The following is a 22,071-nucleotide window of genomic DNA, read 5'->3' on the forward strand; positions in this document are numbered from 1 at the left end:
CAGTCTATAAGTTTAACTTACGCTTGTTTAACACCCTGCTTGTTTAGCGGTTTGACACCCTAACAACAAACTGCTTTACTCATTCCTATACACAGAGTCTTATACTGTCTATCAGCTATGACTATTTTAGTCTTTTGAAGGACAAAATTGGTGGAAAAACAGTAATAAACATTAGATATAAATGTTCTTAAATGCAGGCCCTCTAGAGTTGTGAGGCTCTGTGCAGTCGCACAGTATTGGTTATGATATATAATGATTCGATTTAAACCACCTTCATAACTTAAGTAAAAACAAATAAGTAGAAGTAGGAGTAGAGTTGAAAAACCCTTTGCATCTTGCTCTGACCAAAGTGACTTGAACATGCTTGACAGCGACTCGTAAATACTGTACGAACTTCCCAGGAGGACTTGAATGCACAATCACTATTGTGACAGTCTGATTTACAAACTAGTCAGAGCAGTTCATTACAAAGAGGCAAGAGCAGACATCAGTTGTTCCAGGATCACATTACTCTCGAGTCAAGTCATGAACTTTTCCAATTCAGTGTGATCTGGTGAACTCATCCAGCGGGTTCAACTATGCTAAAGGAACCGCGACTAGAAGTATGGATCTGCGTTCCCTCAGTAGACGGCAGGGCTGACTGAAGAGCACCTTCTAGGTGAAAAGGCAGATTATTTGGCGTCCATCTTGTAGTGGCTCGGTGAAGAATTGGGAAAACTCTGTGCTGTATGGACGGCTCAAGGAGAAGCACAAGAAACAAGAGGAAACATGATGGCAGGAAGGGAAAGATGATGGAGTCTGTGGCCTAGACTTGTGAGAAATGACTTTGCACCTGTACGCTACTTTCCCCTCAGAAGTGCCAGCTTGCACAGGCCTGCCAGGGTGGACGCAGCTGGACGAACGGCTCGTCAGGAATCGCTCTCCTCAGGCACACTGCGTCCAGATCAGAGCGCGGCGACACAGGATAACTGTTGACACAGGAGCTAGTGTTTGAACAAGACTTATCATGGGCCTGACACCTTCAGAAGGCACCACTCAAATGATCCCACAGTGTTTCCTCACACTTCCCCAAAAAGCCCCCACCACAACACAACTCAGAAATAATGTGACTCAGGCAAGAGTATCAAATAAGTCAGCTACTCAAGTAAATACTTCCCAAACTTTTTAGTACACCAACAATAAAATGTGTCCGAAAACCAGTTAGTATCTGGTGTGAGCACCGTTTGCCTCATGCTGTGCAAGTCATCTCCTTCACAGAGAGTTGATCAGGTTATTGATTGTGGCCTGCGGGATATTGGTCCACTCCACTTCAATGGCTGTGTGAAGTTTCTGGATATTGACAGGAACTGGAGCACGCTGTCGTATACACCGATCATGAGCATCCCAAACATGCTCAATGGGTAACATGTCTGGTGAGTATGCTGACCATGCAAGATCCGGGATGTTTTCAGCTTCCAGGGATTGTGTTCAGATCTTTGCAGCATGGGGCCGTGCATTATCATGCTGCTACATGAGGTGATGGACGTGGATCAATGTCACAACAGTGAGCCTCAGGATCTCATCACGGTATCTCTGTGCATTTAAAATTACATCAATAAAATCCACCTGTGTTCGTTGTCCATAACATACACCTGCCCATACCATAACCCCACCACCACTATGGGCCACTCGATCCACAACGCTGACATCAGCAAACCGCTCACCCACTTGACACCATACACACTGTCTGCCATCTGCCCTGTACAGTGAAAACCTCTTTCATCTGTGAAGAGAACACCTCTCCAAAGTGACACACGCCATCAAATGTGAGCATTTGCCCCTTCAAGTCGGTTACGATGACGAACTGCAATCAGGTCGAGACCCCGATGAGAACAACGAGCAGCAGATGAGCTTCCCTGAGGTGTTTCTGAGGGTTTGTGCAGAAATTCTTAGGTTATGCAAACCGATTGTTGCAGCATCTGTCGGGTGTCTCAGATGATCTTGGAGGTGAAGGTGTTGGATGTGGAGGTCCTGGGCTGGTTTGGTTACACATGGTCTGCAGTTGTGAGACCTGTTGGATGTAATGCCCAATTCTCTGAAATGCCTTTAGAGATGGCTTATGGTAGAGAAATGAACATTCAATTCACAGGAAAAAGCTCTGGTGGACATTCCTGAAGTCAACATCTGGGCATTGTGTTGTGTGATAAAACTGCACATTTTAGAGTGGCCTTTTATTGAGGCCAGTCTAAGACACCTGTGCAATAATCTTGATATGTCACACCTGTGAGGTGGATGGATTATCTCGGCAAAGAAGAAGTGCTCACTAACACAGATTTAGACAGATTTGTGAACAATATTTGAGAGAAATAGGCCCCTGGGGTACATAGAAAAAGTCTTAGATCTTTGAGGTCAGCTTGTGAAAAATGGGAGCAAAAACAAAAGTGTTATTATAAAGTGCATTTATAATTTGTTCAGTGTAGCTGCTTATTAGATTGCCAGGTGCATTATTCTGAATAATGCAAATATAAGGTAAAATGGTGTGATGATATATTGGTAACTGTAAAATGACACCATGTCCTAACCAGACACAATGTGACAAGATTTCAGTGACAAGCAGTTACTCTGTCGCAGCTGAACGGGGAAACGGGGAGTTGTGTCTCATTCTGTGATCAGTGACATTGCCATCCTTGCAAACCCTCAGTATGAGCAATAGAAGCTGATAGTTCTGCTTAGCTTAACAAACAAAACCATTACTGCCACGGAAAACACTTTACCAGCCTGTGCCTCATAGATTAATCATTTAAACACATTAACTCATAGTATAAAACTAGGAATTTTCCCTGGAAGAATCTGGATGCTGCATATTTTCCATCAGCTAGTTATAAAGTCATAAATCAACAGTCAGGTTTTGGCCTTCACTTTTACAGCCCATTATTGCTATTGCACAGTTCCTTGTGTATCTTTCTCGGCTGTGCTCTTTGTTTGAAGATGTGGCCATTATCAGGCTCTTATCTGCTTCTGGTTTCGAGTTTAATGAAATGCTGTGTGGACACACTGAATGAGGAAATGCGTGAGGAGCCAGTAACACCGGACGAAGTGCCATGCCTCTGCATGGATTTGTGCAAGAATCAAAAAGACTGAAATCAATTATTCTGCCCAAAAGTTTTAAGGAGTACATTTGTCAGACCTTTCAGAAGTTGGACGTCTTCTTTATTTGTGTCACTTCCCTTTCTGGTGTCCTTGTGGTGATAATGTGAGGCTTTACTCATGACTTGAGCTGACAGAAGTGACTTTTATCACACTAAACTCATTTTAACATATGTAATGCTTATGTCTTGTGGCTGGACTTTTGACAGTGCAAATTTAACCTTACATTGTAAGAGCTTGTGCACTTGTAGTGTATGTCAAATCTAAAGGCCACTGAAGTGTACATTTTAGCACACTTTTAAAGGTGTCATTAAAACTTTTACTTGAAAGTCTATTTTATTTAGTCATGATTTTCAGAAGTGCACTTATTTTGATGCGTTGATTAATAAAGTCTTCATTTCATGTACTTCATTTTTTTATCTGTTGTTTTTTATTCAAAATGACATTTAAAGTGAACATATAATAAATGCACAAAATCAGACAAATGTGTAATTTAAATTTTTTAAACTAGACAATTGAGGGCTTGAGACGAAGAACCATATAAGTCCATATTTTCAATTTTTGAATAATACATTTTTTTTTAATTTGGACTGAATATTATATTACTTTTTTTTTTTTTACTTGAAGATAGACAACAAAAGCTTCCCAATTCTAATGAGACTGGATTTTTTAGTATCAATCTTAAAAATAAAAAGTTAGAGTAATTTACATTTCTGGAATGTGGAAGAACAGTATATGTCCAGTTAATGTGGAATAACAGTATAAGTCCAATTAATCATATCAATTTAAACCACTGGAGATTTGATTCCTTTATCTTAGTTTTAATACAGTAACAGAACCTTAAAGAAAATATTAAGCATTTCTTTCTTTCAATTTTTTTTATTTTTTGCCAACGTAAATCACAGAAGAAAAACGCGGACAATACGGTACGAACAATGAACAATACATAGGCCTACTTATAGTACAGAAAATAAACGTCAGTACAAACAAACCGTACATACAATAAACAATAAATACAAACAATAAACAGTAATAATGGTAAACAATACATATTTACAATAGAGACATACATTATCTTCATTCCATGCTGGTTCTATATGCTAGTTTACCATATACAGTTTTGTTCAAAATAATAGCAGTACAATGTGACTAACCAGAATAATCAAGGTTTTTAGTATATTTTTTATTGCTACGTGGCAAACAAGTTACCAGTAGGTTCAGTAGATTCTCAGAAAACAAACAAGACCCAGCATTCATGATATGCACGCTCTTAAGGCTGTGCAATTGGGCAATTAGTTGAATTAGTTGAAAGGGGTGTGTTCAAAAAAATAGCAGTGTCTACCTTTGACTGTACAAACTCAAAACTATTTTGTACAAACATTTTTTTTTTCTGGGATTTAGCAATCCTGTGAATCACTAAACTAATATTTAGTTGTATGACCACAGTTTTTAAAACTGCTTGACATCTGTGTGGCATGGAGTCAACCAACTTGTGGCACCTCTCAGCTGTTATTCCACTCCATGATTCTTTAACAACATTCCACAATTCATTCACATTTCTTGGTTTTGCTTCAGAAACAGCATTTTTGATATCACCCCACAAGTTCTCAATTGGATTAAGGTCTGGAGATTGGGCTGGCCACTCCATAACATTAATTTTGTTGGTTTGGAACCAAGACTTTGCCCGTTTACTAGTGTGTTTTGGGTCATTGTCTTGTTGAAACAACCATTTCAAGGGCATGTCCTCTTCAGCATAGGGCAACATGACCTCTTCAAGTATTTTAACATATGCAAACTGATCCATGATCCCTGGTATGCGATAAATAGGCCCAACACCATAGTAGGAGAAACATGCCCATATCATGATGCTTGCACCTCCATGCTTCACTGTCTTCACTGTGTACTGTGGCTTGAATTCAGAGTTTGGGGGTCGTCTCACAAACTGCCTGTGGCCCTTGGACCCAAAAAGAACAATTTTACTCTCATCAGTCCACAAAATGTTCCTCCATTTCTCTTTAGGCCAGTTGATGTGTTCTTTGGCAAATTGTGACCTCTTCTGCACATGCCTTTTTTTTAACAGAGGGACTTTGCGGGGGATTCTTGAAAATAGATTAGCTTCACACAGACGTCTTCTAACTGTCACAGTACTTACAGGTAACTCCAGACTGTCTTTGATCATCCTGGAGGTGATCATTGGCTGAGCCTTTGCCATTCTGGTTATTCTTCTATCCATTTTGATGGTTGTCTTCCGTTTTCTTCCACGTCTCTCTGGTTTTGCTCTCCATTTTAAGGCATTGGAGATCATTTTAGCTGAGCAGCCTATCATTTTTTGCACCTCTTTATAGGTTTTCCCCTCTCTAATCAACTTTTTAATCAAAGTACGCTGTTCTTCTGAACAATGTCTTGAACGACCCATTTTCCTCAGCTTTCAAATGCATGTTCAACAAGTGTTGGCTTCATCCTTAAATAGGGGCCACCTGATTCACACCTGTTTCTTCACAAAATTGATGACCTCAGTGATTGAATGCCACACTGCTATTTTTTTGAACACATCCCTTTCAACTAATTCAACTAATTGCCCAATTGCACAGCCTTAAGAGCGTGCATATCATGAATGCTGGGTCTCATTTGTTTTCTGAGAATCTACTGAACCTACTGGTAACTTGTTTGCCACGTAGCAATAAAAAATATACGAAAAACCTTGATTATTCTGGTTAGTCACATTGTACTGCTATTATTTTGAACAATACTGTACGTCTTCCTTTTTTTGGTTCTAAATAAAATAAAATAAATACCTATATATTCCTATTATACAACATAAGATAAGACATACAAGATAAGCTACAACTACTTTTATGATTAATTTCACACAACATACACAATATATCCCACCTTTCCCTGCACATGACCTACACATACCAGGCTACTCTTCACATTCTAATGTCCCATAAAATGCTTGGGCCTCCGCTGGCATGTAGGCTAGCATTTTCATAAGGTCACGGTGCTTCTCCTTCTTGATGGGCAAAGGGTCCTCGTAAGCACGAGCATACGTGGTGGAGAACAAGGGAGCTGGAGGTGGTTGATTCTTCCTCTGTTTGGTGATCAGCCAATGCTTCCATCCCTCGTAGAGGCTGTGGCTCCCTTTTGTGTGGACACACCATGGATCAGTAGCTGAAATCATGATTCAACAAGAAATTCAATAATGATGCTTCCTTCACACACATATCCCCAACACTGTTAATCTCAGAAAACCAGTTTAGTTTTAGTCTAGTTCTTTAGTTCTTTACCTGTCACTTTCAACCACATCATGGATGTGATTAGGAAGCCAGGTGGATGCTTTAATGTTGCATCAGGGAGCTGCCTGAAGTCCGCACATTTCATCTCAATTACTTTCAATGGATGCAGCTGCCTGGCTCCACGGATCATCTCGGCGACATCGCTGGGGGTGTGGAGTGTGGACACCTTACGCCTCTTGTCCAGCGTGGCAAATGAACGGTCACAGGGAAGGAAGGAGTGACCAGACACCATGAACTTCTGCTCTATCTGACTGAAGTACCCTCTAGATACGAGTAGGGCCATGAGGTTTAGGACTCGCCAGTTGTTGTTCTGCCCACAGCATCGGTCACTATAGATGATGAGCTTCCGTTCCTTTGCCTGGACTAGGGGAGCGAAAGATGTTTCTGCCCACTTCAAAAGACAGCTTGCCACCTCGATGGAACCTCTGTGAGCGATGCCCTCATGCCAGAGGCACATTGTAGGAGGTTTGTCAGTGCCCATCTCCTGGATACAGAGGTTGTAGTTGGCCAGCTGCCGTTGATAGTACACTTTGGAGTGTGTCAGGTTTGGCGTGTACACTACCCCCTGCATGTCGATACAAATGACATGGCAGTCATCATTGGCTTTGGCCCACTCTGTGTCAGCCTGCAACTGGGTGTATGCTTTTTCGGCTTTCCGGTGGTGAAGCTCACTCTTGGCTGTGATCTTCAACCTTTCTCCATCTGTTGTAGTAGCCACTAATTTTGAGAACAGGGCGTCACATTTTGCACAAGTATCACTTCTTGGCTGCCCAAAACTGAGGTTTTGCTGCTTGAAGATGTCCCTATAGAGCCAGAACTTTGCAGTGGATGCTGGATTGTTTTCCTTGTACAGGCGGAACATGCGGAGCAGGTTTAAATCAGGGCTCAGGTACTCCCTCTCCACATCTCCCTTCATCCGTGAGTAGTGGTTCGGTTGGCGTGGGAAGCTCAGGATGTGCTCTCTTATCCCCTCTCTCACTGCAGGATGAATGCTATGAGGCCTAAAAAATAAACAACACAACTCATGAACAAGGGAAATATAATAAACTATGCTGGTCTGTTTTGCACAATTGCATTGTTTCTGTGACAATAAAATTTAATATAATTGTAAACTTTTCTCTAAACTATAGGATTTTGTTTTTCACAAACAATCATTAATGGGATTCTCAGGATTTAGCATTAAGCTTTGTATTAATAGAAAACCAGTAGTATTTTCGAATTACCATGCTTTCCTCCCTCATATCCCCCTGAGATGAGAGATTTATGTATTTTTTGTCTGGAAAAAATCCTCATATGACGCCAAAATTGTCATTGTTTACATGCACACATTTTGTTTCAATCTAACTGAATTCATTCTGATTGGTGAATCTGAATGTAGTGTTTACATGAACGCTAAACATGTGATCGATTGATGTGTGCGTTTTAGCATAGCATCCGCTGATTTACCCCATCGCTGAGTGCGTCATTCGGCTACCTTGCTGTATCTCTAACCGGAGGAAGCGTCGGAGGCGCCGAGGCAAACGTGGAGGCGTCCGGGTGAAGATCAGGAGAGGAGCGAGTGGTTCTCCTGTACAGTCAGGTCTTTGCCAGCTCTCTGAAGCCATCCTAGGTCGGAAGGATCTCTACCTGGCTCGACGTTCGTGGGATTCGAGGTACTCTTGTCACGTACACATTACCCCGCATCATCAACCCCTAATGTCTGTTAGCTCTGCTAAACCTAGATTGCGTGTCCGCAGCGGTGGGGTGAACTCGCTGAACATCCGCTCTTTGGAATACTCTCGGTGCCCCCAGTCTGTGGCCTTTTTAAATGCAAAAGTGGCCCTGGTCAATAGCAGGTCAGTGTCTAACAAGACTTTTATTTTGAATGACTTTTTTTCCCGTCACAATCTGGATTTTCTGTTTTTAACCGAGACATGGATTAGCGCTGGAGTTGGCCAGTCGTCTGCTTTTAGTGAACTTTGCCCAACTAATTGTTCATTTATTAGCACGCCGAGGTGCGTCGGAAGAGGCGGCGGTGTGGCTCTTGTTTTTAGGAACAATTTTAAATTACGGGCACTGTTTGCAGGGACTTTTTCCACTTTCGAACTGCAATGTGTAGTTGTAGAATCTGTTATGTCACCATTGGTTTGTGTACTGATCTATAGGCCCCCTAAGCCTGACAAAGACTTTATAACTGAATTCTCTGACTTTCTTTCTCATTTTTTGTCACTGTATGATCGTCTCCTTATACTTGGTGACTTTAATATTCATGTTTGCTGTCCAGATAGACCTATGGTTAGCGAATTCTCTGGTGTAATAGAGGCCTTTGGCCTTACGCAACATATAGATAAAGCTACTCATAAACTGGGACATACACTTGATTTAATTTTATCATATGGTTTTAATGTCGATAATATTGTGATTGAGGAGGCCACTTTCTCTGATCATAAGCCTATTACATTTGACATCACCCTTTTTAGTTCCCAGCAAACTGTCAGAGTTCAGGATCATTACTGTCGCCAGATACATTCTCATACTGCAACTCAGTTTTCTGATAGTTTTTTGAGTGGTAATGTTGCATCTATTATTGCAACAGAGGCATCGCTCTCCTCTAGTCCGGATGAATTAGTCACCCTTTTTCACTCATCTTGCTCTTCCATTCTTGACTCTGTAGCACCTTTCACATACACTCGCTCCAAACTAAAATCTCATTACTGGTTAGATGAGAATACACGCTCTCTTAGGCAGGCCTGTCGTAAAGCTGAAAGGAAATGGAAAAAGGATCATCTCAGTACAGGGGTGACATCGACTACACCAGAATCCCATGGAGCGGAGCTGCGGGAGCTGTTGGCTCAGAGCCAGGAACCACTGGATCAGCGGCAAGCCGAAAAACGGAGTTCACCTAGTCTTAGCTGCCTGTGTACAACCGACCGCAACAAGTCCGGTGAGTCACCCCGTCTGATGGATCCATGTTCGGGGATTGAACCGGGAATGCACTTGAATGGCTCTGGCTTTAGTGCTGTACAAAAACAAAAACAATATCTATTTTTCCAAACTGTGAATCACGCTAGAGTACTCTGGGACGTTAAGTGTAAACCGAAAGGAATATTAGGCGGACATTTAAACATTCGCAGCCTAATTTCCAAAAGGGATCAGATCTCTGTACTCCTCTTGGACTCAAATTTGGATTATCTTTGTTTAACAGAATCCTGGCTTCACAGTAATATACCAAATAATATGATAGACATTGCTGGATATCAATGTTTCAGAAAGGACAGAAATACAGGCAAGGGGGGAGGAGTTTTGATATACATAAAAGATAAATTTAAATGTCACATAGTTGAATTGAAAACAACTCTGGAATGTCTAGCTTTGAATGTTATTTTATCACCTACAATGAATTTTAATATTGTTGTTATTTATAACCCACCTTCATATAACACTGCTTTTTATGATGAATTAAGTCTTGTTGCTAAGCAATTTGATTCTTATAGAGAAACTGTATGGTATGGTGATTTTAATATTAATTGGTTGGGAAAAAGTGGTAAACAAAAATTAAAAACAATTATGACAAAATTTAATTATCTACAAATGATTAAAGGGCCCACTAGGATAACAAGGCAGACCAAGACCCTGATTGATATGGCGTTTACCAATAAACCAGAACATATAACGAGGACGTACAATCTGATAACAGGTCTCTCAGACCACAACATGATTCTGACAGTTAGAAAACTGACCAGAAAGCGGCTACAGTATTTTGGCAAATCTGGTTGTTATAAATTATCATTTATCATTCCTGAAGCTAAAACTGTGGAGTTCGAAAGAGAACTTAATAACTTAAATTGGGAGCAGATCATGGCTGTGGATGATGTAGATGAGTGCTGTAATTCTATGACTACAGCTATTTCAGGATTAATAGACAAATTTCTAATAAAAAAAAGATGTAGAAAGAAAGACACTGTACCATGGATAAGTAATGAAATCAGAAAGCTTATGAAGAAGAGAGATCTGGCTCTGAAAAAATCATTATGCTCAAAAATGAATACTGATTTGTTAACCTACAAAAGTCTAAGAAATAAAGTGGTGTTAGAACTACGTAAAGCAAAAGTTTCATATTATACTCAACTTATAGGTAATTCTAAAGGCAATAATAATTCCATCTGGAGACACTTAAACAATCTGACTAATAAACCAAATAAACAGGGGATCAAGGAACTTAACATAAATGGAAAGAACATAAATAATAACGCCGTTATGGCTAATGAAATAAATTCATATTTTGTGCAATCAGTAGAAGAACTAATAAAAGATTTTGAATCTAAAGACCTCAATTATACAACTGGAGTGACTTCTGTAGATTCATTTCATATTACAGAGGTTCCGGAGACAAACATCTTAGAAATTATTAATAAATTGTCTAATTCCAAAACAAATGATTTATATATGATGAATAGTTGGTTTTTAAAAAAATATGTAACAGTGTTAGTTAAACCTCTTACATATCTTGTAAATCTTTCTATAAGAACCTGTACATTTCCTTTAGGATGGAAAAAAGCAGTAATTGTGCCAGTATTTAAATCAGGAAGTCAGGACTCTATGTGTAACTATCGTCCCATATCTATTTTACCTATTTTATCTAAAGTTATTGAGAAAGTTGTAGCAGCACAAATGGTTGATCACTTAGAAGCCAATCAGTTCCTCCACCCACAGCAGTTTGGTTTTAGATCAGGTTATTCCACTGAAATTGCAAACTGCTGTTTTATTGAAAATGTAAAGAAATCACTGGATAGGGGTGATGTGGTGGGAGCTGTTTTCCTTGACCTTAAAAAGGCATTTGATACAATCAACCATAGTTTACTTTTAACTAAAATGTCATCTTTTAATTTTTCTACTAAGGCAGTACAGTGGTTTGCGTCTTATCTTCAGGCTAGAGTACAGTGTGTTAAAGTTGACCAGGAAAAATCCTCACTCTTGAACATCAAAAGGGGCATACCACAGGGCTCCGTACTTGGTCCTTTGTTGTTCAGTCTTTTTATTAATGACCTACCATTACACTGTTCAGGCACCAGCTTCCAGCTCTATGCAGATGATGCAGTTCTTTATGCACCCGCTAAGTCACCAGAGTTGGCTGCTGATGTTCTCTCTGCATGTATGGCTGATGTCGGACAGTGGCTCAATCAAAATCAGTTGGTGCTAAATTTTACAAAGACAGTCTCTATGTGTTTTTCTATTAAGAAACTTGATCTAAATAAAAGATTTAAAATTAACTTGCAAAATGAAAAAATTCAATCTGTAACAGAATTCACATACCTTGGATTGGTTATAGATCCTCAACTTAATTTTACTAAACATATCAAGAAAATCTCTAAAACAATACAAAGAAATCTCAACTGTTTTAAATTAATCAGACACTATATACCAAATCAGGCTGCCCTACTGTACATGCATGCTATGGTGTTTTCACATATTTCATACTGCATGACAGTTTGGGGGCAAGCAGCTCCGTCTGCAACAAAACACATTGGTTCACTTTACAATCGAGCAATAAAAATTATGGATAAAAAGCCAATCCGCTATCATCACTGTTACATACTGGAGAAATATAAAATATTAAGCTTTGAAAGCTTTAGTAATTTATGTTTCCTAAAATTAATCTTCAAGTGTATTAATAATTTAGCACCTGAGCCTCTTAGTAAATTTATTGAAATACAGAACAACCAAAGAGTTACTAGAACTAGTACAAATCATAACTGTACAATACCATACTGTAGGACAAGCTTTGCACAGACTACCTTTTCTGTTAAGAGCTATAGCCCAGCAAACATTGGTCCGACGGCGACGTCGTGTGGCCGGCCAAAAATAGTCGCGGTGGGACGGCATAAATCGGTTGAAATATGTAACACAGAAAATTTCCTAAAAACGCATTCACATACGTTTGTTCATATGTATAGTTCTATTGGGTTGCATGTATAATTGTTACTTTGACTTTTAGCTGCGTGTAGTTCAATATTTACCCTCGTTGAGAATCGGTTGTGAGATGACGTCACTAGGTGACGTTTTTTACACGTGCATTACACGTCCATCATGACCCTCAATGAAATGCTTGTTAAATATACAAAAGCTGTGCTTACACCTTATTAATACTGCAATAATTAAAGTGCACCAAGAAGTTTTTAAGAGATTTTAAAGAGGTTGTGATTAGACGTCCACTGACGTCTTTTACACGTCTCTTCAAGCAAGACTATCAGGAAAAAAAAACGTTTTTTTTTTAATGAAATACATTATTTGAATACAAAGTAAATTTATTTATCTTGTTTAAATAAATTGTAATCATAACGTGCCCAGTGTGGTTAAGTGATTGCAAAGCCACACTGATCATTATTTAAACCTGTTTTATGTATTCGCTGTTATTTTCATGGAGTGTATGCATATACATGTAAAACATGGCGGCTGTGGGGTAATGCAAAAGAGAGTAGATGGAGAAGTGTTTACGGATTTTAAAAAGACAAGATTAATGGAAATAGTTTGAAGATTTGAATTATGTATTTATGTATAAAATATCAGGACTTATTTATTTATTTATTTATTTATTTATTTATTTATTTATTTATTTATTCTTTTATAGTTGAACCATGTACGTTTCCAGAGACAATTTCACACTCCAGACCAGTAGGTGGCGGGCATGCACCTTTTACGGTGGTTTGCCAATCCGCCTGAAAACTCAAAAGAAGATGATTATCTCGCGCCCGCGCGATACGTTAGTCAAGCGTTCACCTGGAACACACAACCACGAGGAGAGGAGCAATTGAAGAGGGAGTTGTGTCTCTATATATTTATACTGTATAAAACATACTGTTGGGTAAGTACATCTTGTATTATTTGATTAACGTGCTCGAGTTTTACGTGTTTGACACGAAGGAAACGAGATCAATTTATGCCCACATTCATTGTCAACTGAAATTCACTGAGTATGGCTAAAATCAGCTAACGTTAGTAGGCTAAACATTACTTTGATTTTATACATGGTACAACATAGTATAAAGTATTTTTAATGATAGTCAACATAACTACTGTAAAATATTAATGTAGCCATTTGAGATTTTCTTTCAGAAAGTAAATTATCTGAAAGAGAATGAAATGTTTAGCATGATTCTAACATGTATGTTTTCAGTAACTGCTTTAAAAAATATTTTGTAATTTTAGAGTTGCTTATCATGTCCTCTGAGTACCAAAAGAAGTGGAGACGACGAAGGGCAAGGTTTGATGCCTTAGTGGAACATGATAGCAGCTCTGAATCCGAGGGGCCAGTGGAGCCAGCCTTAGCGGGGGAGGGCAGTCCACTCACGGAGGGATCAACATATGATGAATTACAAACTATGGAGGGCTGTAGTTCTTCTATCAGCACAGTAACAGTGTCCATTATGGGTGATACTGATGAAGAACACAATTATGACACCGACTCTACTGAAACAGAGTCTGAGCAGTTGAATGACACTTCACATTCAACTGATGAAACACCTTCTCTCCATGTAGACTTGGCTAGTTGGGCTACTGCTACAAACCAGACCCACAAGGCACTAAATGAGCTTCTTTGTGTGCTCAGACGCCATGGCCATAGACTTCCCAAAGATGCTAGAAGCCTTCTTGATACTCCACAAGGAGTGCCAGTTCATAATAAATGCAATGGACAGTATATTTATTATGGTATTGAGCGTTACCTTCTTGAACACATTTCAAAAGAGACAATGCCAGGACAAGTTGAAATGTGCTTTAATGTGGATGGCGTGCCATTGTTTAAATCAAGTCAAATGTGTTTCTGGCCCATTCTTGGTCAATTTCCGAACTGTCAGCCATTTATTGTAGCTCTGTATTATGGATCCAGCAAGCCTGACCCTGTTGAGGAGTTTTTACATGATTTCTTAGAGGAGTTGCAACAACTCATCCAAACTGGAGTTTCATTCCAGAATTTGGTTCACACCGTTACAGTGAAGGCGATCATCTGTGATGCACAAGCCAGGTCATTTCTAAAATGTATAAAAAGTCACAATAGTCTTCATGGATGTGAGCGATGTGTTGCAGTAGCACAAATGATCGAAAGGAGGGTAGTTTACTTGATGAAGGGTACTTCTGAAGGAAGAACCGATGAGGTATTCAACCGAGCTGGATACCCTGACCATCAAAAACAAATATCACCTCTTGTTAGAGCTGGTATTTTGTGTGTGAAACAGTTCCCCCTTGACTACATGCACCTAGTATGTCTTGGAGCCATGAAAAGGCTGCTGACATACTTGTGGCGTGGGCCAGTTATCTGTCGACTGAGTAAGGCTCAGAGAGAACAGGTACAAATGAACATTAGTACGTTGAAACAAGCTTTGCCTGCAGAGTTTTCAAGGCAGCCAAGAAGCATGGAAGACTTGGACAGGTGGAAAGCTACTGAGCTACGTCAGTTCATGCTCTACACAGGACCCTTGATCTTGAAAGATGTGCTTTCTAATGACCAGTACCACCACTTTCTTTGTCTGAGTGTTGGCATGAGCATTCTTTTGGATGAATCGGATGAGAAGAGAGAGTCCTATCTAGGATATGCACACAACATTCTGGAGCATTTTGTGGATGGCTCTGTGGATTTTTATGGACCTACCTTTCCAACATACAACATTCATTCCATCAAACATTTGTCAGACGATGCTGCAAACTTCCACAGCTCCTTGAATGATATTTCATGTTTTCCGTTTGAGAACCACTTACAAGTTATCAAAAAATTGGTGAGAAGTGGCAAACAACCGCTAGTGCAAGTCACAAAAAGACTTGCTGAAAGACAATGTACTGAAAGACATGCCAGACGATCTCAAAGTACAACAAAGCTAACAGCAAAGATGCCTGACAACTGTGTGTTCCTTATGGATAATGCAGTGGGATTTATTCAAGAGAAACGAAGCGATGGAACACTAAGGATGGATGTGTTTAGGGAAACTGACTGTGACAGTCTCTTTGAAAAGCCATGTAACTCAAAGCTCTTCAACATTATGCTTGTCAGCAGTGACTTGACAATGGCAAAGCGAATACTGATAAACAGAGAAAGCATCTACAAAAAGGCTGTGTGTCTTCCTTACAAACAAGGTTACGCTATATTGCCTCTGTTGCACAAACCAGAATGACTAGACTTGGTAATAAACAATTTTTTATAATATTTTAAATGTTTCTTCAGTAAGATTTGGAAAGGTTCTTAACACACTATTTAGTGAAAACATTAAATCCACCTGATTAGATTTTAGTTGACGGTGGTCATCATGATGTGACTTGGGTGTAATTAATACAACAATTAACATTCTTTTGTGTTTATACAATTACTAGCATGTATGATGCAAAATTATGTCCAATTGCTTTTCCATTGTTGGAATAAATGTACGGAATTTAATGTTTAAAATTTCAACTCTGGTTAAAAAAAAAGTTTAACTCTGCCCTGTTGTTTTATCTTTTAGGTAATGGACAATCGTGGCGAAGCAAAACGAACTAGAAAGAGGAAAATCTTCACTGACTTTGTTAATGGTACATTAAATCATCATTTGTTAATGCAGTCTTTCATATATGAACCTGAGACTTTCACACAAATGTATTTGTTTTCAAATTTAGACTTGGACCTTGAAAACGACAGTGACATGACTGACATTGAGTTAACCCAGCTTAGTCAAAGTCTTCTGCCAGTAAAAAAACGTGAGTTACCGACTTTTATGTTATTGTGTGTCTTTAGCGTAGTAATAAATATTCCCTTTGTAGAATTTTACATTTTAGAAATTTTCAGGGGAAAAAGTTATTTGCCATGGAATTACAATTTGATTGCGTAATCATTGCACATGTAAAATGTTAAATACTGTTTTGTATTAAAAGTTCATCATAATTGTTTGATTAATTCACTTTGCTTTTGTTTTGTACAAAGGTAAAACAGAACCTAATCCAAAAATAAATAAACAAGATGTTAAAAGGACTGTGTCCTATCCAGATCCTCCTCCAAAATATAAACATCCAAATCCCAAGCCAGGTAAATGCCTCAGTTTGAAATTACATTTAAACCAATTGGAGTTGTTATTGGGGGGGGGGGGGGGGGGGGGGGGTGTTAATATCAGTTATTACAATTTCATTTCATATACATTTGAAAGGTCAACACAAACCAAATGAAGCTGTTGCAAATTCTACAAACCATAAAAAAAAAGAAGGTATGGCAAACTGTAGAAATGGATTGTGTATACATATGCAGTAAACAGCTTTTTGTAATGTTCTAATTTTTCATATTTTTTCATATGTCCTCTTTGTGCTAAAGATCAACTTTTGTGTCCAACACACTTGGATGAGACGTGCCCGACCCCTGTCTTTGTCTTCCCTACGTTAAGTTGTATGTTTGTGACTCCTTTGCATAATATAAAAAAGAATCATGCTTTCAAAAATGACTTTAATATATATTTTGATATGAAACTCAAATGTGTATGTAAATTGTTTTGGTGTATTTTGTTTACACAGGTGATAGCACACTTCTTGACAGTCAACATCGGTATCAAGATGGTGTGATTGATCTATACCCTACAACAATCAATGACACCATGAGACGTACGTGCTACTGATGCTGTCTGTTATTTTATTGCTGCATCCCTGAGTGCATTCCCACACTATATAAACACATTGCTTGCATTCACTTTTGCCTTTAATTTGTAATTCTCATTTAGAAGTAATAATGTATTACATGAGTCAGAATTTTGACTGAATATCAACACAATATCCAAAAACATTGATTTTAAAAAGTGATATATTTTAATATTTTAGACTACAGCGTAATATAAAAAAAAAACATTTTGCATCTGTATGTTTATTGTACTTAATGAAATAACATGGAAGGTGTAATTTGTCTCTCAGGTTCCAATAATGAACAGCCATCTTCCAGACAGATACATCATGAATCGTTCTACAGGCCATCGTGGACTACCGAAAGAGGCATAGTATTGTTTTCTTGTTTAATGTCATACACCTAAAGATAATTTTTTTTTTTTTTTTTTGGTAATTCGTTTGTTATTCTGTTTTTCATTCATTAATATGTCCTTTCTGACTTTAACTTATTTTTCACACCTTTTGTTTTTAATGTCTATATAGTATTGTCTACAGTCCAAAATTCTGGATTGACGCCCCAGTCCCAGAGGGCACCCCATTACCAAAGGATGCCCCAGTCCCAGTGCCAGAGGACGCCCCAGTGCCAGAGGACGCCCCAGTACCAAAGGATGCCCCAGTCCCAGTGCCAGAGGACGCCCCAGTACCAAAGGATGCCCCAGTCCCAGTGCCAGAGGACGCCCCAGTCCCAGAGGGCTCCCCAGTACCAAAGGATGCCCCAGTCCCAGTGCCAGAGGACGCCCCAGTGCCAGAGGACGCCCCAGTACCAAAGGACGCCCCAGTCCCAGGGCCAGAGGACGCCCCAGTGCCAGAGGACGCCCCAGTACCAGTGCCAGAGGACGCCCCAGTCCCAGAGGACGCCCCAGTCCCAGTCCCAGAGGACGCCCCAGTCCCAGTCCCAGAGGACGCCCCAGTCCCAGTCCCGGAGGGCGCCCCAGTCCCAGTCCCAGAGGGCATCCCAGTGTATGTGAGAACTTTACAGTCACATCTTAATTTAAATGGATTCTATCTTAGTGACAATACAGCTTAGCGTATAAAAACATACATTTCTCTGAATCACTGAATTCTCTGAAGTTAATAGTTACAAATACAGAGCTTAAGTCTGTCAATGCTCAACAAGAAAAAGCACAGCCAGAAGATTTCATAACTAATGCGGTATTATACTGTGAGGTGACTTACTGTTAATATTTACACTTCCATAAAATTAACTTTTAATAATAATAATAAATAAATAAACATTTTTAAAGTTTATAGTACTAAATGAAGTTACATTTAATGTGCAATTTGTCTCTCAGGTTCACATAATGAACATCCATCTGCCAGACGGAGAATTCATGAATCGTTCTCCAGGCCATCTGGGAGAACCGAAAGAGGCATAGTATTGTTTTACTTTACTAACATTGTATTTGTTTAATGTCATCCACATAAATATAATTTTTTTAGTAATTGTACAGTAATGGTGTTCATTCACTAGTGTGTCCTTTCTTACCTTTACTAACATGATGTATTAAGTACATGTATGTATTATTTTATACACTTTTGTTTTTAATGTCTATTCAGTATTGTCACTTGTCCCAAATTCTTCACTGGCGTCCCAGTCCCAGAGGGCATCCCAATGAATGTGAAAATTTTACTGTCACATCTTATTTTTAACGGATTCTACCTAAGTGACAACACAGCTTAGCATATAAACATATACATTTCTCTGTATCAGAGTTAATAGTTACAAATACAGAGCTTATAATGTCTGTCATTGCTAAGACCTAAAAGTACAGCCAGATGATTTCATAATTAATGCAGTATTATACTGTGAAGAGACTTACTGTTAATATTTACACTTCCATAAAATTAACTTATTTGTCCAGGTGTGGTAACACACAACGAAAAAGTAGCAGGAAGGAGACTACCTGATTCTTCAGCTATGGCCTCAGCTTCAAATGCAAGAAGTAAGAAATGCTGTATGACTGTATATTTTGCATTATGAATATAAGTAAATCCTGACTGTATGTAAAGAATTAATCTTCTGTTTAAAACTTGGAAGTCCTCACAGGCATATATGCAAGACAACCGTTAGCCTCCCCTTTTCATTGATGTACCTTAAATTGATGACACGCAGATGCTAATGTGAATAATTGTAGTTCAAATTTAAATATCACAAAGTTTAAATTGAACACTAATTTAAGAATGTGACATTAAAAAAAATTATATCCTTGTAAAATTGTTACTATTTGGTCATTGTGTATACCTATAATTAAAACGTTCAAATTCAGAAATACTACTTACATTTTTGAATTTTGGTGCAATTTGTATCACAGGTTCACATAACAAACAGCCGTCTTCCAGAGAGAGAAATCATGAATCATTCTCCAGGCCATCTGCGGCAACCGAAAGAGGCATAGTATTGTTTTCTTGTTTAATTCCATCGACATAAAGAGGATTTTTAACTAATCGGACACTTATGGTGTTCAATAATTAATGTGTCCTTTTTTACCTTAAATAACTTTATTTTTCACACCATTTGTTTGTATCTATTCAGTATTCGCTCCTGTCCCAAATTCTTCGCGGACACCCCAGTGTATGTGAGAACTTTAGTCGCATCTTATTTTAAACGCAGTCCACCTTAGTGACAACACAGATCAATATACACTAGCAGTCAAAAGTTTGGAAACTACTAATTGTTTGTTTTTACAAACCGGACAGTATGTTTGTTCCAGCCATGGGGTTGTCCTATCCACAACTGAATTAACATTTTGCAATTTTTTTTTCCAATAGGTGTTACCAGACCCTCAAAGAGCGCCTACCCCATGTCAACCACAAGTAAGAAATATTATATGTGGTGGTTTTAAAACACTGACCAGTAAAATAAAATGCAAATGCAATTTTTGTTAGAAGTACTAGTTTATGGTTTTGTATTGAATGACAGTAAGTGTTTTTGCTCCCTGTTAATTCAGTCTTGCACTTCAGTTTTCACAATCTTATTTTTACCTGAAATCAGCAGGCAAACAAGACTGGGTAAAAGTGTCCAAATAAACTGTAAAATATTATGCTCTGCATAAACTCTAAATGTGACTGCAAGTGTCATAATAAAAATTTTCTAATTATTCAGGTGTCCAGTTGTGTGTACATATTACTCTAATTTTTGTTTCAGAATTTCAAAGGAAGGTGTTTTCAATGTTGTTCGATTTGAAAGATCAACTTAAGCAAATAGTTGGCATTCTGGATCCTGGCAGGTCTACAACATCTCTAAAGAAGATGGATTCAGAGAGTGACCTAAAACTCTTTGAAGAATCCATAAAAGATGTTGATGTCAAGTTGATCTGCGTAAGTTTTGACATAGAGAATATGTATATATGTATTTGTATATATTTTTTTCCAACAGTCTGTCTAAAGCAATGTTTCAATTGTTTTCACATTTAGGTCCAGCAACTGTCCAGGGTCGGTGGACATTCTGTTCGAGACTGTGTGAACAAAGTTATGAACAGGTATGTATTTCCCTTGAATTGTGTAATCTTGCATAATATTTCAGAGAAATATATCTTGATTATCACCATAATTAACCCAGCCATTTATATAACTTCAATTCAGGATTTAATCTGTCACACATCACTTGTTCAGAAGTTGTGATATGTCTGTACTGGCTAATAGAGTCAGGCATACTGAAAACAATAAATCAAAACATAATTTCAGTGTAAGCAATGAATGATATTCATTACTTGTCACCAAAATCTATGGATGAGGATATAGTTCATAGCACTTGTTACATGATAGAGGAGTAGTTGTGAAAGTGTAAGTTTTAACATTGCATGCAATTGCTACCCTGCACATTACTGTTAATTGTGATTTGACCATTTTAGGTTATTTTTCTAAGGTGATGTAATCTTAAATTGCTTTCACAGAATGATGACAAATGGTCTAATGGCGAAGTTCAATATGAGGGGTGGTGGACAGCTTGAAAAAAAGCCGTTTAAAGCCACACTTTTATATGATGTCATTCAAGGTAATTTGGGGAATATGTCAGTATTAGAAAAATCTATTGTTCATTGTATATTGATGTAATTTGTATTGGTACGCTTTATTCAGGGGACATCACAGCTCACCTGTCTTTCTTACCACTTTCTCACAGTTACACACTTAGTTAAGGGTCTTTCTCAAGGGCACCACAGTGGTATTGAAGATGAAGAGGGGACAAATGACAAATGTTTACACCAACTAATCTAACACCCCATTTAAAGCAGAATGTTTTATACAATAAAATCTAATCCATGTTGATTACCTTTTTCTAATGTTTCATTCATGATTCAATTATCTTGTGCCAAGGTTTAATTTTTTAATTTTTTAATTTTTTTTACAATTAGCTGTAGACCATAAAGATATTTTGAAAATACTTGCATATCATTTACCTCAAATTTCTTTTTTTATTTATTTTAAAAATGTGTTCTCTCCCCTCAGATGCTGTGAAGAGGTGGAGCCCAAATACTACCGACTCAGAAATAGATGCAGCAATGGCGGAACACCTAAAGCATGCTCCAGGAAGAGCTGGGGGTGGAGGATACAAAAACTAAGCGGAACCACTATAATGTGTTTAAGGGATAGTTCACCCAAAAATGAAAATGTTAATTTTCTCAACCTCATGTTTCAAACCTGTATAACTTTCTAATTTCTATTTAACACAAATATACTTGGAAGAATGTAATCAAGCAGATCTTGCCTCCCGTTAACTATCATAATTTTTCCTACAATAGTAGTTCATGGGTTTTGAGATCTGACATTACAAACATTCTTCCAAATATCTTTGTGTTCAGCAGATCATAGAAAGGTATACAGGTTTGAAACATGAGGGTGAGTAAATGACAGAAATTTAATTTTTGGGTGAACTATCCCTTTATTTAATTCAGTATTTTGTAATTGTTTTAGTTTGGTCAACAGATGCTAAACCGTTCCAAAAAAAAAATAAAATATGCTTTATCATAACATGATTCTTTTTTTATTATGTCCACAAATAATGTGTTCTTTG

General features: G+C 38.2%; 2 protein-coding genes and 1 long non-coding RNA gene across 3 annotated transcripts; all 3 read left to right on the forward strand.

Moving 5' to 3' along the window:
* Positions 1–13,801: 13,801 nt before the first annotated feature.
* On the forward strand, positions 13,802–16,618 carry LOC127943657 (uncharacterized). Its single transcript, XM_052539936.1, has 5 exons — positions 13,802–15,571; positions 15,887–15,953; positions 16,038–16,118; positions 16,342–16,443; positions 16,562–16,618. Exon 1 carries the CDS (start codon positions 13,826–13,828, stop codon positions 15,560–15,562), a length of 1,737 nt encoding a protein of 578 aa, XP_052395896.1. The 5' UTR covers positions 13,802–13,825; the 3' UTR covers positions 15,563–15,571; positions 15,887–15,953; positions 16,038–16,118; positions 16,342–16,443; positions 16,562–16,618.
* Positions 16,619–16,719: 101 nt separating this feature from the next.
* On the forward strand, positions 16,720–17,387 carry LOC127944201 (uncharacterized). Its single transcript, XR_008150302.1, has 3 exons — positions 16,720–16,794; positions 16,920–17,006; positions 17,310–17,387. It is a non-coding gene; the product is annotated as an uncharacterized LOC127944201 (long non-coding RNA).
* Positions 17,388–17,547: 160 nt separating this feature from the next.
* On the forward strand, positions 17,548–19,781 carry LOC127943967 (cip1-interacting zinc finger protein-like). Its single transcript, XM_052539957.1, has 3 exons — positions 17,548–18,020; positions 18,353–19,003; positions 19,373–19,781. The coding sequence occupies exons 1-2, from the start codon at positions 17,609–17,611 to the stop codon at positions 18,469–18,471; spliced, it is 531 nt and encodes a 176-aa protein (XP_052395917.1). The 5' UTR covers positions 17,548–17,608; the 3' UTR covers positions 18,472–19,003; positions 19,373–19,781.
* The last annotated feature ends 2,290 nt before the right edge of the window (positions 19,782–22,071 follow it).

This window comes from Carassius gibelio, chromosome A3 (genome assembly GCF_023724105.1).
Source record: "Carassius gibelio isolate Cgi1373 ecotype wild population from Czech Republic chromosome A3, carGib1.2-hapl.c, whole genome shotgun sequence".
In the NCBI taxonomy this organism is placed as follows: domain Eukaryota; kingdom Metazoa; phylum Chordata; class Actinopteri; order Cypriniformes; family Cyprinidae; genus Carassius; species Carassius gibelio.